Below are 22220 nucleotides of genomic sequence, written 5' to 3'. Positions count from 1 at the left end.
TTCCATGCTTTGCACTAAGGTCCACTTGATCACCGACGCGTGGACATGTGCATGTGGACAGGGACGCTACATATCACTAACAGCACACTGGGTGAATGTAGTGGAGGCTGGGACCGGGTCGCAAAATGGGGTGGCCTACCTCCTCTCCCCGCCCAAGATTCCTGGCAGGGGTTCTCACATACCATCCTCCTCCTCCGCCGTAACATCGACCCCAGCTGCGAGCTGGAAACGCTGCAGCACTGCCGTGGGGAGACGTCAGCAGGCCATGCTGAAGTTCATCAGCTTGGGCGACAAAAAGCACACTGCCTCCGAGGTGAGGGATGCCATCCTAGAGGAGATGGCAACGTGGTTTTCTCCGATGCACCTGGGCCCAGGCATGGTCGTGTGTGATAATGGCCGGAACCTGGTAGCGGCTCTGGAGCTTGCTAGCCTCCAAGATATTCCATGCCTGGCCCATGTTTTCAACTTGGCAGTGAAAAGGTTTTTAAAAACCTACCCCAATGTGCCTGAGCTACTGGTGAAAGTTCGGCGCTTGTGCTACCACTTTGGCAGGTGTGTGAGCAACAGAGGCCCCTAATGGAGTACCATCTCCAAAACCCAAGGGTTCCTCAAAGACAGCTCCCTCAGTTTCTCAACCATGAGTGGCCATGATTGGCAGACTTATATGAAATCCTATGCGTCTTTGATGAGTCCACCAAGAGGGTCAGCTGTGAAAACGCATTAGTGAGCGTAACCATCCCGCTCCTCTGTGTGATACGAGAATTCCTCATCGCCATCAGGGATAACGCATTGCACACTGAGGAGTCCAGACCCATCACAGCTAGATACTCAGATCACACCCCTGTCAGCTTCTCAGCGTGGAATGACTGAGGAAGAGGATGAAGTGGCAGATGATGTCATTCTCACACACGAGGCTAGTGGGAAAGTTCAGTGCATCCCATTGTTTCAGCGCAGATGGGGAGGAGGAAGAGGAGGAAATGGAGAGTGACCCTTCCGGGGGAGACAGTGAAGTCATGCCGAGTAACACTCCGGCACACATGGCTGACTTCATGTTGGGCTGCTTTTCCAGTGACAAACGCATTGTAAAGATCATGGAGAGCAACCAATACTGGTTTTTTGCAATCCTCAATCCCCGGTGTAAAAATAATATCTCGTCTTTCATTCCGGTAGAGGGGAGGACCAATCGCATAAATGATTGGCACAAGCAACTGGTGCAGAATATGATGGAAATGTTTCCATCAACCCTCGTTGGTGGCAGAGAGGAGAGTTCCTCCAAGAGGCTAACAACTGCAATCTGGTCCACACCCACCAGGGGCACACTCTCCAAGGTGCGGGGCATGATAATGGCATCCCCTCGCCAATCTACCGCTACTGAGGGGTCTAGTGTCACCAGGAGGGAAAAGTATAGGCGTATGTTGGGTGAGTACCTGGCCAACCACAGCCCTGTCCTCTCCGATCCCTCTGAACCCTACACGTATTGGGTGTCGAAGTTGGACCTGTGGCTGGAACTGGCGCTTTACGCCTTGAAGGTGCTGTCCTGCCCTGCCGCCAGCGTTCTACCTGAAAGGGTCTTCAGCGCAGCCGGTGACATCATCGATAAGCGCAGCCGGCTGTCAGCTGACGTTGATCAAAATAAACAGCCACTGGATTGACCCAGGATTTGCATCTCCACCAGTGTCAAGCACCCCAATATGAAGTTCCATGTTTGTGCTCCAGCTCACCAGTTCATCCTCCTCGTATTTTGTAAGGTGAGATGGTGAAAAATCATTACTTCCGGCGGGTTTTTTCTGTTTTTTTTTTTTCCGACGTATATTCCGTGTACATTAAATATTGTTTCAGTTTTATTGTACAATGCATCTCATCCCATCACCAAAAAAACAAAGAAACTATAGCATCTAGCAATGTGAAGACAAACCCCCCCAAATCACCAAATCATTACAACACAATTGGCTGCGGCAGGAAGGGAATGTATAAGCTGTGCCAGCGGATATCAGGGATACTCCAGATTTAGAGCTTATGAGGTAAAAGACACCAGAAGTGACCCCCAAAGTGAATCCCCCAGTCATAGGAACTACTGGGGATATAGTAGAGAATTTGTTGTTCCCGATGTACTCCGCACAGGTTACATATTCACTCTCAGTTTTCAAAATGGGGTCACTCCTTTGGGGAATCCACTTTTCTGGTACCTTACAGGCTCTACAAACATGACATGACGTCCAGATACTAAATATCTGAATCTGTACTCCAAAAGCTGCACCGCGCTCCTTCCCTTTTGCACCCTGCTGTGTGCCCACATGTATGACACTGGTGTACCCCGGATAACGTACGTAATGTCATATGTGGGTATAAACTGATATTAGGGCACAGCCGGACACAGAAGGGAAGAAGGGTTATTTGGTTTTTGGATGCCATGACACTTTTGCAGAGCTGAAACGCCAGTAAAGTGGAATCCCCTGATATGTGACCTTATTTTGGAAACTGCACCCCTGAAGGATTTATCCAGGGGTACAAAGAGCATTTTAACCCCCAAGTGTGGCTATAAAAGCTGTTGTGCCTGGGATACCCGCTTACCAGTTTTTGGAGTGTGTGTCTGTGCTGACATAAGTTGGTCACAACATATCGAGCACTAAAATGGCGAATCTCTGGAAAAATTTCATTTTTAACCTTTTCGCTGCCAAGGGTCTCTGGAAATTTTGCACCTCCAGTAGCCAGAGCAATTTTCACAGTTTTGAGATGGATAAATCAAAGCTAAATTGCAACATTAAAAAAGCATCCAACCCCCCCATACCTATATATTTTCTTAAAGGAGACACCTGCAGCATTGTCAGAATGCCACTTGGTACTGTATACGAACAGGCACCTTCATGCAATTTTGATTTAAAGTGAATGTTTTATGAAAAAATGCAAATAAATGTATATTAGCTGTTAAAAGTGGAAACCAAACAATAAATTAAATGCACAAAACCTCCTAAAAATAAGAGTTCAACATGTGCAGAGTTCATACATATCACTATGGCCTGAACCCGCATGCACGTGTCTTCAGAAAATCGCTAGAACTGGAAGGAACAAAAATCTGCTTTGAAGCTGGAAATGCTAAAAAAGTATCATCCTATAAAATGTAGGGATTACACACCATGAAAAGTAAGTGAACCCCTAAACCCTATATATTTTTTGAAAGTAGACAACCTGAAGATGACATATATCTCAATGGGTCATCAATAGCCACATCCACCTTCATGCAACTTAGTGACAAACACAAAACATTTTTTTTAAAAAATGCACTAAAACACATATTTGCACCTAAAACACATGTTCAATCTCACATTCATATACAAAATACATCTAAAATAATAAGTTAAGGTGTATACAATGTGTATATACACTATATGTACCGCAAACATCAACTACAACAAGAGCTCGGATTCCCAAAAACCCTAATACAGAAGATAGGCAGGATTTTGCTGTTATTCACTAATCCTATTAATATTATAAATGTGAAAGTTTGTGAGTTTGTGGGTTTGTGTGTTTGGATGTTTGTTCCTCAATCACGGAAAAACCACTCCACCGATTTGGCTGAAATTTTCCACAAACATAGTTAATACACCCCATTGCGCAATAGGCTACTTTTCGTCACAATAGCGCACATATGTTTGTACCAGGACCCCCACAAAACCCAAACTCACACCACCATCTCTGCAATCTCACACACTTTGGACCATAGCAAGCCACAAAATTCCTATTGCCCTCTACAGCCTCGCCCCTAACCCCACACAATCACATACATAGACTTTACCACTTTGCCCCTCACCTTAATGATACTCCAGGAGGCTCTCTTTAACGCTCCGGAGCAGCCATGTTTGCTGACCCCCACCACTCTGACGATCCGCGACACTGCCCACCCATGTCAATACCCCTAGGCGGTCTAATAAATGCAAAAAAAAAAAAGTTTTAAAAAAGTAAAAAAAATATAAAAAAAAAAATAAAAAGGATTAAAAATTCAACTCACCCCCCTTTCCCTAGAACACTTATAAAAGTAGTTAAAAACTGTGAAACACATACATGTTAGGTATCCCCACATCCGAAATCGCCTGCTCTACAAAGCTGGACAAATATTTTTCCTGTTCGGTAAACGCCGTAGCGGGAAAAATGGTCAAAAGTGCCAAACTTCCATTTTTTCACTGTTTTGATTCTGATAAAAATTTGAATAAAAAGTGATCAAAGCAATAACATTTCCCGAAAATGGTAGAACTACAAAGTACACCCAGTCCCGCAAAAAAAGACGCCCTATACATCCCTGTACACGCACGTATAAAAAAGTTACAGCTGTCGGAATATGGCGACTTTTCAAAAAATAATTTTTTAACACAGTTTTGGATTTTTTTAAAGGGGTCAAAATGTAAATAAAACCTTATAAATTTGGTATCCCCCGCATCGTAACGAAACACAGAATACAGGGGACATGTCATTTTGGTTGCACAGTGAACGCCGTAAAACCAAAGCCCTTAAGAAAGTCGCAGAAATGCATTTTTTCTTCAAATCCACCCCATTCTGAATTTTTTCCCTGCTTCCCAGTACATTATATAGAATAAATAATGGTGGCATCATGAAGAAAAATTTGTCCCAGGAAAAATTAAGACCTCATATGGCTCTGGGAGCGGAGAAATAAAAAAGTTATGGGGTTTAGAAGGAGGGGAGTCAAAAACGAAAATCAAAAAATGCCATCGGCGGGAAAGGGTTAACTTCAAATACTTCTGTCCCAAAGTCACTATGTAAAGTTTCTCACAACACCGTATATATAGCAGCTCAAATACAAAGTAACTGCAACACAAAAGTCTCACGTATTCTCTGAATTACAGAAAAAACAAGACACAAAGTTACATTTCATATCCCATCCCTTATACACAGTACGAAAACCTTACCCACCCCTGTATATACCCACTGCTACAATCACCGCAGACGAAGTCGCGGGTACCAGCTAGTATGTTATAAAGCTATACTGCACCTACCAAACTGTGACTGTGATATCAAAATCTAACTTTTTCCAGATTACACAGCATACCGTATATAAAAACACAATTTAATAGTTCATATATACAACCACCTTCATGCAATGTTGCGGCAAACAGAGATTGCAAGCAAAAATTGCACAAAAATTCAAATTTGCCACTAAAGTGCGGCTCAAGAAATCCCTTTCTGCAAACATAATGTACTGTCCATAAAACTGCAATATGTGAGGAGTTCATACATACCACACATGTATATATTTACAGGGGCGGGTGTTAAAGAATCGCCAAAATCGCAGAAATGCGCCATCCCATTTTGTGCATGCAAATTAAATAGGACTTTACATAAAAATATTATTTTCCATCCCCCTATAAAAATTTTAGCAATCTATACGTTCATCTCTAGTGATAATCGTTATTACTATTATTTTAGCATGTAACTGACATCACTAGAGACGTATTTCACTGTAGAAAGCTCAGATATGGACAGGGATTGGGTGAAATGTAAACTTTATTCATGTGCTGTGTAAGTGTTTGGTGCGACTTTTTTTTGGCGCTGCGACCTGGACAATAGTAAATGTCTGGGTCACAGCGCCAATAACCTTCCTGGTTGTGTTCAGGAGGTATAACATAAGAATACCCCACTAGAAAAGCTCAGGGGGGAATTACATTATAACTGTATGTGACAATCAGACAGCAAATCAGTATGCTATCTGATTGACAGGAGGGGGGAAATAGGGACTAAATCCCTCCTCCCCCCTCCTCCTAGGGTCAAATAGAGGTTGTCCACACAGATTAGAGAAAATGCTTCTCTATCTCTGTGTCTCCGTGCAAGCTGCTGCAGCTGCAAGTCCTTCTCCCCTTCCTGTCTCACTAATGCTTCCCGAGACAGGAGGGGGGGGGGACAATTTAAAGTCCTGTATCTCAGGACTCGTTTGGCCTATGAAGATAATTTTAGATTCATTTTAAAGATGAGAATCTCATCTTTAAAATGACACCAAGATCTTCATAATAGCCCTTACAGATTTTTAGCAAATTGAGATCTAAATCCCCAATAGCGTTTTCAACAGTGAATCGCTTTGGCACAGTAAGGGTTAACATGAAGATCTTGGTGTCATTTTAAAGATGAGATTCTCATCTTTAAAATGAATCTAAAATTATCTTCATAGGCCAAACGAATCCTGAGATATGGGCATCAGAAGTTAAGCACGTACCTCTACGTCCTCGGCTATGCAAGTGACACCCTGGGAGGACGTAGAGCTACGTGATTGGCAGTGAAAGGGTTAACGTCTCATTATCAGCTGCGCATTTCATTTCTGGAAACAAATGCAATACTCAAGGGTTAAATACGCTCGCTACGCCACTGGATAGATCCCATCAGTGGGTTGTAGTGTCCAAAATGCGGTGACATGTCTGTGGATGCCATGTTATTGGCAATTCAGGAGCTTTGCAAAAGTGGCATGACGTCTGAAAACCAAATTGTGCTCCAAAAACCAAAATAGCGCTCCTTCCTTCTGTGCCCGGCTGTGCCCAAACAGCCGATTCTACCCACATATGGCAGTAAGTACGTTATCCGGGGTACACCAGTGTCATACATGTCGGCATACACTGCTATTTGGGTACACAGCAGGGCGTAGATGTGAAAGAGCAATATGTGCTTTTGGAGTGCAGATTTAGATTCTTCGTTTTTGGACACCATGTCACATTTGTAGAGACCCTAAAATAGCCCCTACAAAATGGGGTCACTTCTTGGCGAATTCCAGTTTACGGTCACCTCCAGGGCTCTGCAAAAACAACATGGCGCCTAGAGGGTCCCTCTAAATCTGTACCCCAAAATCTAAAAAGCGCAGTGCTCCTTCCCTTCTGAGCCCTGCTGTGAGCCCAAGCAGCAGTTTACACCCACATATATAATTTTTTGCCCCTCGGGATGGCCCCTTAATAGTTTTAGTGCAGGTCTCTGACAACACAAAGTGGGTGCAACGTATTGGGCACCGAAATGGCAGATTTCTTTAAAAAATTCAATTTTCATTTTGTACATTAATTTTTGGGAAGTGTTTTTAGGCTCAAAATGATAATACCCCTTGATTCATTCTTTGATGGGTGTATTTCTAAAATGGGGTCACTTTTGAGGGGTTTCCATTGTATTGATACTTTAGGGGCTCTGCTAATGTGACATGGCACCTGAAAACTATTCCAGCAACATCTGCCCTCCAAAAGCCAAATAGCGCTCTTTCCATTCTGAGCCCCACCATGTTCCCACACAGCAGATTATGGCCACATATGGGGTATTGCCATGTTCAGGAGAAATTGTGTAACAAACTGTGGGGGGCTTTTTCTCCTTTAACCCCTTGTGAGAATGAAAACTTTGGGGATAAAGGGACATTTTAGAAATTTTTAACCTACACATCCCAAAGTTAGTAAAATCTGTGAACCGGCTATAGGGTCAAACTACTCACTATACCCCTCAATGAATACCTGAAGGGAAGGTTCTGTCATTATGCCACCTACTCCTGTTTGCAAACATAGCTTGGTACTGGAAAAAATCACATACTCAAAATTTCCAAAATTTGCATATAAACTTGTAACTTGTCTAAATTACTCAAATATGCTAAAATTTTTTCAAATAAGCTTAAAACACAAAAGAAACATTCAAAATATATAACTACTATTTTTTTTTTGCCCTGTATTATTGTGTATATGTGAGATATCGCAGCTGAAAATGGAAAAAATTTAAAAATATGTCAAGTCCATATTCCTGCTGTCCGTTCTATTCTATACTACATTTATTACCCCCTATAGCGGTATCACATTTATATTCAGGTATTATTAGTATTTTACCTGAATCCGGGAACAACAAATAGTCTAAACAATGTCTGAATAGAATCAGTGACCCTTCTGTGCTTTATATAGTGGTGACTCCTCACCTGGGCGGGTCCCTGTAGGAATGTCCTCCTCACACTCCTCATCACCACTCACATAGGGCTCTTCCTTTATTCTCATAGATATAGCATTCATGTCGCTCACATCTTTATCCTGATGGAAAATCTGGGAAACAAATAATGTAAAAGTCACCGGACAAATGGGGAAGTCACAGAGAATGTTCTAGATCAGACCTGGGCAAAGTCCGGCCCCCGGGCCATATCCAGCCCTCTGACTGATTCAGTCCGGCCCGCACAGCTTTGACTAGGGAGGCGTGTCTATGGGGGGGCGTGTCTTACTGCCGGCAGAAGATATAGACATGTAAGTGTGTCATAAGGTACTGAGAGATGTAAGGTGGAGAGAGTGTGTGTGTGTCTATATGTGTCTGTCTGTATGTGTGTCTGTCTGTTTGTGTGTGTGTCTCAGTAACCTAGGGGCAGAGATGGAAGGGGAAGGTTATACTAGGGCAGAGATGGCAGATGGAGGGGGGGGACATGAAACTGGGGGAGAGATGGAGGGGGAACATGAAATGGGGCAAATGAAGGGGGATATGAAACTGAGGGAGAAATGGAGGGGAGGACATGAAAAGGGGGGTAAATGAAGAGGGCACTTAGACTGGGGGGATATTAAACCGTGGAGGTAGCTGGAGGGGGACCTGTCTGCCTCTAGTTGCCCCCAGTTTAATGCTACCCCTACGGTTTAATGTCTGCTTCCAGCTTCCCGATTTTAATGTCCCCCTCTAGTTGCACCCAGTTTCATGTCCCGCTCCAGCTGTCAATTTATTGCCCCCCTCCAACTACCCCCCACTGTTTAATGTCCCCTTCCAGCTGCTCCAGTTTTGTGTCCCCTCTAGTTTCCACCAGTTTATACTGGGGCACCAGGAGAGGGACCTAATACTGTGGGGCAGTTGGAAGGGACCATTATAGTGTGGGGACATATAATGTGCGGGTGACTGTAGGAGGATTATACTGTGTGGGGGCACATGGAAAGATGATTGGGAATGGGCGGAGTCAACATAGAAGTGGGTGGAGCTAAATTTGCTATGGCACGGCCCTCTAGCATAGTTTCAATTTCTTATGCGGCCCCATGGGAAAATTAATTGCCCACCCCTGTTCTAGATCATTAATCCGCATGAAGATGAAAGATGTCCTGACAGTAGCTGCAGGTCTGTGAGAAGCCGGATAAACATATTAGATGGCGGCTCAATGACACCGCCCATGTATATAACCATATAATACTGCTGGATACAACAAGACTGACCACAAGGACTTCACAGCCCGTCTACACATCATAGGGAATATCTCCATCTACCTGATCATCCTGTGGAAGAAGAGGACTGGGACATCTCTCCGGTGTTGTCCTCTTACTGGATCTACCTGTAGGAAACACAGACAGGGACTGAATTCATTCTGTACATACAAATACTGGAAGTCCATGTGTATATAGTCATGTCTATTACCTGCTGATGTGAGGGGCTGCTGGTCCTCCATCATCACCTCCTTGTACAGATCCTTGTGTCCTTCTAAATACTCCCACTCCTCCATGGAGAAATAGACAGCGACATCCTGACACCTTATAGGAACCTGACAACACAATGATACAGTCATCACCCCGACCCCTCCAGTTACTGTATAATGTCCCAGCATTCCCAGCACTGTCACCTCTCCAGTCAGCAGCTCCAGCATCTTGTTGGTGAGTTCTAGGATCTTCTGTCCATTGATCTCCTCCTGTATCAGGGGGTGGGGTGGAGGCCCCGGGAATGGGCTCAGGGTTCCTCCATATCCCTCATACACAGAAGCCTGACAGCGCCCACTAGAGGTCTTCTTCACTACTGTGTAATCCTGGTTATGGGGAGACACATTAATAAATCTCACTACATACATGTCCAGAGTCCATCACCTCTCCAGTCATATCATCTGTTATTACTAGAGATAAGAATGATGTCATGATGACATCATCAGAATCTCTCACCTCTCCAGTAAGCTGGTAGATGATCTCTAGGGTGAGATTTAATAGACTTTCCGCCATCTTGTTCCTGTCTCTTTCCATCCTTGATGGATCAATCAGGAATATTCTATTCTATAGAAGATACTGAGAGGATTCTATATTGTAGGGACCTGAATGGAGAGAAGATGAGACAATGTAATCACTACACGGAATCCCATGGAATAAATAGAAGAGTTGAGTCCCATTATTATCACCACCTCCAACTTCTGACGTCGGCAGCGTGTAGCTCAGGAAGAGAGTGACTTGTTGTGGGCCGGCTTGGTGGGTATATAAGGTGTGTGATAGGCTGAACAGAATCTCATTGGGAGTATTTGACCAGCCTCAAGCGTACTGGCTGAGGGGTGTTCAGTGCTGCCCGGGGTGTTGCAACACAAATTGGATCTGGAAGAACCAAAACCTGATGCCGAACAGCCCAGGAGGCTCCAGCAGCTCTAGTAGAATGAGCCGTGCTACCCACTAAGGAGGGGAAGAAACCCTCAAGAAGGTGAGGAAGGGTCCAAAGATACGGAGCTGACACTTGTAAAGATGACACTGACTTTCTCTGCAGCTTCAGTCACAACAAGTGATGGTTCGTCCATCGATCTCTTGGAACAGCCACAACTGTCACAGATAGATCTCCCACATTTCTGTCTGGACTACAATCTACTGGCCATAGAGGTGAAGACACTCGGCCCCTGATATTACCAGCACACTGGAACTAACTGTACAGTCCTCCCTGACCCTGACAGAAGAGGAAGTATTACAGCCTAGTACGCAACGTGCAACAACAAGTGACTAATGCAGAGGAGAAAGTGGCCAACGGGAATCTGTAGGTTTGTGACTTACTGAAATGAGCAGAATCTTACATGATGGTATAGAGGACGTAGAGAATGGGCCCCGCTGTAGGGACATGAGAGGAATGAGTGTCCCGGAGAATGTTCCATCCAGAGATTCCAGCTACAAGTCTTTTGGGCTCGGTCTCTACCAGCTTTGCACATCTAGAGATGAGATTTCTGCCCCTTCTCCTTCTTTGCAGCCAGATTGGATGGAGCGTCTGTGAACAGCAATTTTCATGTCTTGCCACAGATGCTCAATGGGATTCAGGTCTGGACTGTGACTGGGCCGTTCTAAGAGCCGAATATTCTGTGATCGAAACCATTCACTGGAGCTCGGGCTGGAGGTTTAGGGTCATTGCTGGAAGGGGAATCTCCTTCACAGGGCCACAAGGAGGACGTTATAGTGTGTGGGGGCCACAGGGAGGACATTATAGTGTGTGGGGGCCACTGAATGTATGAGAAGGGCTGAGAGCGAGCACTTACCTCCTCAGGTACAGCAGCCGTCTGCTCACAGGACCTGTGATGATGTCATAGGTGTGGGAGGGGTCACAGAATCACATGACCAGATATTAGAAGTCTCTGCTGTCTGTGTGTGTGACGTGTATGTAGCAGAGCTGTGTGTGTGATGTGTATGTAGCAGGGCTGTGTGTGTGTGATGTGTATGTAGCAGAGCTGTGTGTGTGACGTGTATGTAGCAGAGCTGTGTGTGTGATGTGTATGTAGCAGAGCTGTGTGTGTGATGTGTATGTAGCAGAGCTGTGTGTGTGACGTGTATGTAGCAGAGCTGTGTGTGTGATGTGTATGTAGCAGAGCTGTGTGTGTGATGTGTATGTAGCAGAGCTGTGTGTGTGACGTGTATGTAGCAGAGCTGTGTGTGTGACGTGTATGTAGCAGAGATGTGTGTGTGACGTGTATGTAGCAGAGCTGTGTGTGTGACCAGTGGCGTAACTAGGAATGGCGGGGCCTCGTGGTGAACTTTTGACATGGCCCCCCCAACCGACGTCGAAGACCTCAACCAACCCCCTCCTCCGCACTCTATTATGTCCCTTAGTAAGCCCTGCACACAGTATTATATCCCATAGTGGCCCCTTCACACAGTATTATCCTCCATAGTGGACACCCATAAACAATTATTATACTCTGGGGTCTTTTCAGACCCCAGAGTATAATAATCGTAGACCCGGGGGAATAAAAACATAAAAAATTACTGTTTCTTACCTGTCTCCGGCTCCTACGCTGTCGTCTCCACTGGCGTCCATATGAAATGACGTCAGACGTCACATGACCCGGGACGCAGGCCGAGTTCATGTGACATCAGAAAGGAGGCCTGGCAGGATCGTGTAGAGGTAAGTAACACTGTTTGTTATGTTCCCTTACCTCTCCCGATCCGCCGATCATTATACTCGGGGGTCTGCAAAGACCCCTGTGTGTGACGTGTACAGTCATGGCCAAAAGTTTTGAGAATGACACAAATCTTCTATTGTCACATAATCTGCTCCCTCTGGTTTTTCTGTGTGTTTGTCAGATGTTTTTATCACATACAGAAATAGAATTGCAATCATATTCTGAGTAATAAAAGCTTATAGTGACAGTTAGAATGAGTTAATGCAGCAAGTCAATATTTGCAGTGTTGCCCCTTCTTCTTCAGGACCTCTGCAATTCTCCCTGGCATGCTCTCAATCAACTTCTGGACCAAATCCTGACTGATAGCCGTCCATTCTTGCACAATCAATGCTTGCATTTTGTCAGAATTTGTAGGTTTTTGTTTGTCCACCCGTCTCTTGATGATTGACCACAAGTTCTCAATGGGATTAAAATCTGGGGAGTTTCCAGGCCATGGACCAAAAATCTCTATGTTTTGTTCCCTGAGCCATTTAGTTCTCACCTTTGCTTTATGGCAAGGTGCTCCATCATGCTGGAAAAGGCATTGTTGGTGGCCAAACTGCTCTTGGACGGTTGGGAGAAGTTGATCTTGGAGGACATTCTGGTACCATTCTTTATTCATGGCTGTGTTTTTAGGCAAGACTGTGAGAGAGCCGATTCCCTTGGCTGAGAAGCCACCCCACACATGAATGGTTTCAGGATGCTTTACAGTTGGCATGAGACAAGACTGGTGGTAGTGCTCACCTCGTCTTCTCAGAATAAGCTGTTCTCCAGATGTCCCAAACAATCGAAAAGGGGATTCATCAGAGAAAATGACTTTACCCCAGTCCTCAGCAGTCCACTCCCTGTACCTTTTGCAGAATATCAGTCTGTCCCTGATGTTTTTTCTGGAGAGAAGTGGCTTCTTTGCTGCCCTCCTTGAGACCAGGCCTTGCTCCAAGAGTGCCATGATGAAGGAACCAGCAAGGTTCTGAAACGCGTAGCTTAACCGGTTAAGGACCGCCGTACGTAAATTTACGGCCTGCGGTCCAGGTACCTAAAGACCGGACTATTGTAAAAATACGTCCTGTCTTTAGGTACCTATTTCGCGGGGGGAGGGGTGCGGGGAGGACGGGGGTTAGGTGTTACTAACACCTAACCCCTTCCTCAATAACGTCCAGTCGGAACTGAGTCCGACTGGACGTTTTAACCCTTTCGATCGCGCCGTGAAACATCACGGCGCGATCGAAAGGCATCCGCCGACAATTGAAGCTGATCGGCACCCCCCGCGGCGAGATCGGAGGGTGCCGATAGCAGTAAAAGGTAGTCTGGGGTCTGGCCAGTGACCCCAGACTGTCCGGAGCCCCCACATACCTGGTGATCCTGCCAGGACCTTCTGATGTCAGGCTGTGCGTCTACACAGCCTGACATCCTGCTACGGAATGCCATGTGGGACACCTGCAGGCTGTGTCTCACATGGCATTCTATATCAGCAAAGTATTGCTGATTGAAGTGTCCTAAATGGACACATGAAAAAGTAAAAAAAAATGTAAAAAAAATAAAATGAAGTGTATGAAAAAAATTACCGTATTTTTCGGACTATAAGACGCACTTTTTTTCCTCCCAATATGGGAGGAAAATGTGTGTGCGTCTTATAGACCGAATGCAGCGTGTGCAGCGTCTGTGTCCTGTCTATGAGGAGCAGCACGGAGAGCAGCACGGTGCCTGCCTGCTCTGCCCCTCCTTCCCTGTCTGTGTCGCATGTTTGCAGGAGCGAGATATGAGAGGCAGCGAAGTAGGGGCGGGCCAGACAGGTGAAGGAAGCCTGGTTTCAAGCTTGCCGAGAAAACCACGCCTCCTTCTCCCATCTGGCCCGCCCCTCCTTCACTGCCTCTCAGATCTGGCTCCGGCAATGATGCCACACAGACAGGGAAGGAGGGGCGGGCCAAACGGGAGGAGGAGGCGTGGTTTTCTCGGCAAGCTTGAAACCACTCCTCCTTCACCCGTCTGGCCCGCCCCTACTTCCCTGCCTGTGTGGCTTCATTGCAAGAGCCAGATCTGAGAGGCAGTGAAGGAGGGGCGGGCCAGATGGGAGAAGGAGGTGTGTTTTCAAGTTTGCTTAGAAAACCACACCTCCTTCACCCGTCTGGCCCGCCCCTTTTTCTCTTCTTGCATAGCTTCACTTCCATGGATGAGATAGATTAGATATAGATGGATAGAAAGACAGACAGACACAGACAGATAGATGGATAGATAGGAGATAGGTAGATAGATAGATAGATAGATGGATAGATAGATAGATAGAAAGACAGACAGACACAGATAGATGGATAGATAGATAGATGGATGGATAGATAGATAGATAGATAGATAGATAGATAGATAGATAGATAGATAGATAGATAGATAGACAGATAGATATAGATATATGTTCAAATCACCCCCATATCCCTAGAATACATATAAAACAAAAACATTACTGTGAAACACATACACATTTGGTATCCCTGTGTCCGAAAGCCCCCGGTTCTATTTACATTGGTGAAATATTATATTATTAGGTTATTAAATATTTCACCAATTTTTTTTCCTTAAAATTTTTTTTTCCCTATTTTCCTCCTCTAAAACCTTAGTGCGTCTTATGGTCCGGTGCGTCTTATAGTCCGAAAAATACGGTAATAAAGTTATAAAGCCCAAAAATCCCTTTTTCTCAATAGAAAATGAATTATATAAAAAAAGAACTAAAAAGTAATAAAAACAATGCATATTTGGTATTTTTGCGTCCGTAACAATCTGTACAATAAAACTGAAATAATATTTAATGTACACGGCGAACGCCGGAAAAAAAAAACGGAAAAAACTCGCCGGAAGTAATGATTTTTCGCCATCTCACCATACAAAATATGCTATAAAAAGTGATCAAAAAGTCATATGCATCCGACAACAGTACCAATAAAAAGCGCAGGTTGTCCCGCAAAAAATAAGCCCTCAACCAACTCTGTCAACCGAAAAATAAAAATGTTACGCCTCTTAGAAGATGCGATGCAAAAAACATTGATTTATGTCCCCAAATGTGTTTTTCCTCTGCAGAACTAGTAACACATAAAAAAATACTATAAATGAGGTATCGCCGTAACCGTACCGACCCGCAGAATAAAGGGAACATGTTACTTATACTGTACGCTGCATGGCGCAAAATTAAAAAAGTAAAACTCAATGCCAGGATTGATTTTTTTTTTTTTTTAAATCCAGCAAAAAAGGGTTAATAAAATGTATTCAATAAGATGTAGACACCAAAAAATGGTGTCATTACGAAATGCATCTCATCCCGCAAAGAATAAGCCCTTATATGGCCGCGTCACCAGAAACATAAAGAAAATATAGCATCTCACAATGTGAAGACAAAAACCCTCAAAAATCGCCAAATTATTAGAACACAACTGGGTGCGTCATGTAGGGAATATATAAGCTGTGTGAGCGGATATCAGGGGACACCCCAGATTTACAGCTTATGAGGGAACAGACACCAGAAGTGACCCCTAAAGTGACCCCCAGAGTGACTCCCCCAATCATAGGAGCTACGGGGACATAGTAGGGAATTTGGTGTTTGCAATGTCCTCCGCACAGCTTATACATTCCCTCTTCGCCATCCGCTGTGCAGTCACGTCCGGGATACTAATACTCACTACACCCCCTGATAAATTCTTTGAGGGGTGCAGTTTTCAAAATGGGGTCACTCCTGGTACCCCATGGAATCCACTTTTCTGGTACCTTACAGGCTCTACAAACATGACATGGCGTCCAGATACCAAACATCTGAATCTGTACTCCAAAAGCCGCATAGCGCTCCTTCCCTTCTGCACCCTGCTGTACGTCCAAACTGCAGTTTATGACACATGTATGACACATGTATGACACTGGTGTACCCCCGGATAACGGACATAATGTCATATGTGGGTATAAACTGATACTAGGGCACAGCCGGACACAGAAGGGAAGAAGGGTCATTTGGTTTTTGGAGCACAGACGGTTTGGTTTTTGGATGCCATGACACTTTTGTAGAGCTGAAACGCCAGTAATTTGGAATCCCCTGATAAATTACCTTATTTTGGAAACTACACCCCTGAAGGATTTATCCAGGGGTACAGACAGCATTTTTAACCCCCAAGTGTTGCTATAACTTTATATATATAACTATAACTGTAGTGGATTGTGAGAGGTGAAAATGACCATTTTTCCAGGAATACGTCCTTTCAGTGCGTAATATGTTGTGCCCGCCTTGTATCAGAGATGAACGCTCTAAAAGCTGTTGTGCCTGGGATACCCGTTTAACAGTTTTTGGAGTGTCTCTGCTGACATAAGTCGGGCACAACATGTTGCACACTGAAATGGCAAATCTGTAAAATTTTCATTTTTAACTTCTCTATCAGTTGCGATTTCATTTCTGGAAACTAAATAAATGCAACACTCAAGGGTTAAAAATTCTCGCTACACCACTTGATAAATCCCATCAGTGGGTTGTAGTGTCCAAAATAGGGTGACATGTCTGCGGATTCCACTTTATTGGCAATTCAGGGGCTTTGCAAAAGTGGCAAAAAAAACCAAACTGTGCTCCAAAAACCAAAATAGCGCTCCTTCCCTTCTGTCCCCGGTTGTGCCCAAACAGCCGATTCTACCCACATATGGCATTAAGTACGTTATCCGGGGTACACCAGTGTCATACATGTGGGCATACACTGCTATTTGGGTACCCAGCAGGGTGCAGATGTGAAGGAGCAATATGTGCTTTTGGAGTGCAGATTTAGATTCTTCGTTTTTGGACACCACGTCACATTTGCAGAGACCCTAAAATTGCCCCTACAAAATGGGGTCACTTCTTGGTGAATTCCAGTTTACTGGAACCTCCAGGGCTCTGCAAAAACATCATGGCGCCCAGAGGGTCCCTCTAAATCTGTATCCCAAAAGCTAAAACGCACAGTGGTCCTTCCCTTCTGAGCCCTGCTGTGTGCCCAAGCAGCAGTTTACACCCACATATATAATTTTTTGACCCCCGGGATGGCCCACTTAATAGTTTTAGGAGTGCAGGTCTCTGACAACACAAAGTGGGTGCAACGTATTGGGCACCGAAATGGCAGATTTTTAAAAATTTCAATTTTCATTTTGTACATTAATTTTTGGGAAGCATTTTAGGCTCAAAATGATAATACCCCTTGATACATTCCTTGACAGGTGTAGTTTCTAAAATGGGGTCACTTTTGAGGGGTTTCCATTGTATTGATACTTTAGGGGCTCTGCAAATGCGACATGGCACCTGAAAACTATTCCAGCAACATCTGCCCTCCAAAATCCAAATAGCGCTCTTTCCATTCTGAGCCCCAGCATGTACCCATACAGCAGATTTTGGCCACATATGGGGTATTGCCGTGTTCAGAAGAAATTGTGTAACAAACTGTGGGGGGCTTTTAATTCTTAAACTATTTGCAAAATTAAAACTATGGCGCTAAATGGACGATTTATTGGGAAAAAAAGTAATTTTTCATTTTCACGTCCCAATGTTAATAAAATCTGTGAAACACCTGTGAGGCCAAAATACTCACTCTACCCCTAGACAAATTCTATGAGGGGTGTAGTTTCCAAAATGGGGTCACTTATAGGGGGTTTCCACTGTATTGGTACTTTAGGGGCTCTGCAAATGCGACATGGGACCTGAAAAATATTCCAGCAAAATCTGCCCTCCAAAAGCCAAATAGCCCTCTTTCCATTCTGAGCCCCGCCATGTTCCCATACAGCAGATTATGACCACATATGGGGCATTTCTGTGTTCAGCAGAATTTGTGTAACGAACTTTATGGAGCTTTTTCTCCTTTATCCTCTTGTGAAAATTAAAAATTTGGGGCTAAATTGACAGTTTGTTGGAAAAAAAGTAATTTTTCATTTTCATGGCCCAATGTTAATAAAATCTGTGAAACAGCTGTAGGGTCAAAATGCTCACTCTACCCTTTAATATGTTCTGTGGGGGGTATAGTTTCCCAAATGGGGTCACTTTTAGGGGGTTTCCACTGTATTGGTACTGTAGGGGCTCTGCTAATGCGACATGGCACCTAAAATTATTCCAGCAAAATCTGCCATCCAAAAGCCAAATAGCGCTCCTTCCATTCTGAGCCCCGCCATGTTCCCATACAGCAGATTATAGCCACATATGGGGTATTGCCGTGTTCAGGAGAAATTGTTTAACAAACTGTGGGGGGCTTTTACTCCTTTAACCCCTTGTGAAAATGAAAACTTTGGAGATAAAGTGACATTTTAGTAATTTTTCATTTACACATCCCAATGTTAGTAAAATCTGTGAAACAACTGTAGGGTCTAAATGCTGACTATACCCCTTGATGAATTCTGTGAGGGGTGTGGATTCTAAAATGGGGTCACTTTTGGGGGGTTTCCATTGTTTTGGTACTCTAGGGTCTCTGCAAATAAGGCATGGCGCTGAAAATTATTCCAGCAAAATCTGCTGTTCAAACACCCAGTGTCGCTCCTTCCCTTCCATGCACTGCCGTGTGCCCAAAAATCAGTTTACACCCACATGTGGGGTATTTCTGTGCACGGGAGAAATTGCACAATAAACTCTCAGATGCATTTTCTCCTTCAACCCTTTGTGAATGTGTTAATTTTGGGTCTAAATAAATGTATTAGTGAAAAAAAATGAAATGTCTAAATTTCACTGCCATATTATTTTTATTCTTATGAAATGCTTAAAGGGTTAACAAACATCCCAAATGCTGTTTTGAATAATTTGAGGGGTGCAGTTTTGAAAATGGGGTAATTTATGGGGGTTTCTATTATACAGGCCTTTATAATTACTTTCAGAACTGAAGTGGTCCCTAAAAAATTGGTTTGGAGAATTTTCTTGTAAATCTGGAAAATTGCTGTTACACTTGTAAGCCTTGTGACGTCCAAAATAAATTAAAAGACAATCAAAAGATGATGCCAATATAAAGCAGAGATATGGGAGATAATATTTATTCATGTATTTGGATGGTATGACTATCCGCCTGAAAAGCAGAGAATTTCACATTTTGAAAATTGCAATTTTTTTCAAATTTCCATCAAATTTCCTAGTTTTTTTATAAATAAATGCAAAAATATTGATTAGTGTTTACCACTAACATGAAGTATAATGTGTTACGAGAAAACCATCTCAAATTCATTTGTGTAAGTTAAAGCGTCTCAAAGTTAATGCCATTTAAAGTGACACATGTCAGTTTTGAAAAAAGAGGCCTGGTCTTTAACATACTTTTGGGCCTGGTCCTTAACCGGTTAAACAATCTCTGTACGCTGGGTGTACTTAACTGTGATGCTTATATTTTTTTAATGCGGAAATAAAAGTTAATTTTTACCTTCTGGAGACGCTGGATATTCTTTACTTTTTGCTGGCTTTACAAGTGGAACAAGGTCCATCCACATCCGTGCGGCCCAGGATCAGGTGTTCATGATTAAGGGGTGAGCTGAATATACATTGTTTTTTGCTACTTGCTCCAAGAGTCTCCGCCTCACAGTGCGTGCAGATGCACTCACACCTGCCTGCTGCCATTCCTGAGCAAGCTCTGCACTGCTGGTAGCCCGATCCCGCGGCTGAAACACTTTTAAGAGATGGTCCTAGGTCTTGCTGGTCTTTCTTGGTCGCCCTGGAGCCTTTTTGCCAACAATGGAACCTCTCTCCTTGAAGTTCTTGATGATGCGATAGATTGTTGACTGAGGTGCAATCTTTCTAGCTGCGATACTCTTCCCTGTTAGGCCATTTTTGTGCAGTGCAATGATGACTGCACGTGTTTCTTTAGAGATAACCATGGTTAACAGAAGAGGAACAATGATGCCAAGCACCAGCCTCCTTTTAAAGTGTCCAGTGGTGTCATTCTTACTTAATCATGACAGATTGATCTCCAGCCCTGTCCTCATCAACACCCACACCTGTGTTAATGGAGCAATCACTGAAATGATGTTAGCTGCTCCTTTTAAGGCAGGGCTGCAATGATGTTGAAATGTGTTTTGGGGGATAAAGTTCATTTTCTAGGCAAATATTGACTCTGCAAGTAATTGCTGTTAAGCTGATCACTCTTTATAACATTCTGGAGTATATGCAAATTGCCATTAGGAAAACTGAAGCAGTAGACTTTGTAAAAATTAATATTTGTATCATTCTCAAAACTTTTGGCCATGACTGTATGTAGCAGAGCTGTGTGTGTGATCTGTATGTAGCAGAGCTGTGTGTGTTCTGTATACAGTCCTATGAAAAAGTTTGTGCTCCCCTATTAATCTTAATCCTTTTTAGTTCTATATATTTTGGTGTTTACAGCAGCCATTTCAGTTTGATCTATTTAATAACTGATGGACACAGTATTATTTCAGGATTGAAATGAGGTTTATTGTACTAACAGAAAATGTGCAATATGCATTAAACCAAAATTTGACTGGTGCAAAAGTCTGGGCACCTCAACAGAAAAGTGACATTATTTAGTAGATCCTCCTTTTGCCTCTAGCCGCTTCCTGTAGCTTTTAATCAGTTCCTGGATGAAGGTATTTTGGACCATTCCTCTTTACAAAACAATTCAAGTTCAGTTATGTTTGATGGTCGCTGAGCATGGACAGCCCGCTCTCAAATGATCTGAAAACAAAGATTGTTCAACATAGTTGTTCAGGGGAAGGATACAAAAAGTTGTCTCAGAGATTTAACCTGTCAGCTTCCACTGTGAGGAACATAGTAAGGAAATGGAAGACCACAGGGACAGTTCTTGTTAAGCCCAGAAGTGACAGGCCAAGAAAAATATCAGAAAGGCAGAGAATAAGAATGGTGAGAACAGTCCAGGACAATCCACAGACACCTCCAAAGAGCTGCAGCATCATCTTGCTGCAGATGGTGTCACTGTGCATCGGTCAACAATACAGCGCACTTTGCACAAGGAGAAGCTGTATGGGAGAGTGATGAGAAAGAAGCCGTTTCTGCAAGCACGCCACAAACAGAGTCGCCTGAGGTATGCAAAAGCACATTTGGACAAGCCAACTTCATTTTGGAAGAAGGTCCCGTGGACTGATGAAACAAAGATTCAGTTGTTTGGTCATACAAAAAGGCGTTATGCATGGCGTCCAAAAAAAACAGCATTCCAAGAAAAACACATGCTACCCACTGTAAAATTTGGTGGAGGTTCCATCATGCTTTGGGGCTGTGTGGCCAATGCCGGCACCGGGAATCTTGTTAAAGTTGAGGGTCGCATGGATTCCAATCAGTATCAGCAGATTCTTGAGAATAATGTTCAAGAATCAGTGACGAAGTTGAAGTTACGCCGGGGATGGATATTTCAGCAAGACAATGATCCAAAACACCGCTCCAAATCGACTCAGGCATTCATGCAGAGGAACAATTACAATGTTCTGGAATGGCCATCCCAGTCCCCAGACCTGAATATCATTGAACATCTGTGGGATGATTGGAAGCGGGCTGTCCATGCTCGGCGACCATCTAACTTAACTGAACTTGAATTGTTTTGTAAAGAGGAATGGTCCAAAATCCCTTCATCCAGGATCCAGGAACTGATTCAAAGCTACAGGAAGCGACTAGAGGCAAAAGGAGGAGCTACTAAATATTACTGGCACTTTTCTGTGGAGGTGCCCAGACTTTTGCACCGGTCAAATTTTGGTTTAATGCATATTGCACATTTTCTGTTAGTACAATAAACCTCATTTCACTCCTGAAATATTACTGTGTCCATCAGTTATTAGATAGATCAAACTGAAATGGCAAACACCAAAATATTTAGAACAAAAAATGATTAAGATTAATAGGGGGGGCAAAAACTTTTTCATAGGACTGTATGTAGCAGAGGTGCGTGTGTGATGTGAATGTAGCAGAGGTGTGTGTGTGATGTGTATGTAGCAGAGCTTGGGTGTGATGTGTATGTAGCAGAGCTGTGTGTGATGTGTATGTAGCAGAGCTTGGGTGTGATGTGTATGTAGCAGAGCTGTCTGTGTGTGATGTGAATGTAGCAGAGCTGTGTGTGATGTGTATGTAGCAGAGCTTTGTGTGACGTGTATGTAGCAGAGCTGTGTGTGTGTGATGTGTATG

General features: G+C 43.7%; 3 protein-coding genes across 3 annotated transcripts in view; 1 reads left to right on the top strand and 2 right to left on the bottom strand.

Moving 5' to 3' along the window:
• Positions 1 to 9686, bottom strand: part of LOC142190877 (oocyte zinc finger protein XlCOF7.2-like) — a 77156-nt gene extending 67470 nt beyond the window's left edge. Inside the window, exon 1 of the mRNA XM_075262320.1 lies at positions 9584 to 9686. Coding sequence (XP_075118421.1) covers positions 9584 to 9607 — 24 coding nt within the window. The 5' untranslated portion in view covers positions 9608 to 9686. The remainder of the gene's footprint in view (positions 1 to 9583) is intronic.
• Positions 1 to 22220, top strand: part of LOC142191151 (uncharacterized) — a 1229165-nt gene that overhangs the window by 721460 nt on the left and 485485 nt on the right. The window lies entirely within an intron of this gene.
• Positions 1 to 22220, bottom strand: part of LOC142189845 (uncharacterized) — a 236989-nt gene that overhangs the window by 206891 nt on the left and 7878 nt on the right. The gene's annotated exons all lie outside the window — the stretch shown is intronic.

This window comes from Leptodactylus fuscus, chromosome 1 (assembly GCF_031893055.1).
Source record: "Leptodactylus fuscus isolate aLepFus1 chromosome 1, aLepFus1.hap2, whole genome shotgun sequence".
Classification (NCBI taxonomy): Eukaryota; Metazoa; Chordata; class Amphibia; order Anura; family Leptodactylidae; genus Leptodactylus; species Leptodactylus fuscus.
Note: the sequence above shows the minus strand (reverse complement) of the source record. Positions and strands in the feature narration are given on the sequence as shown.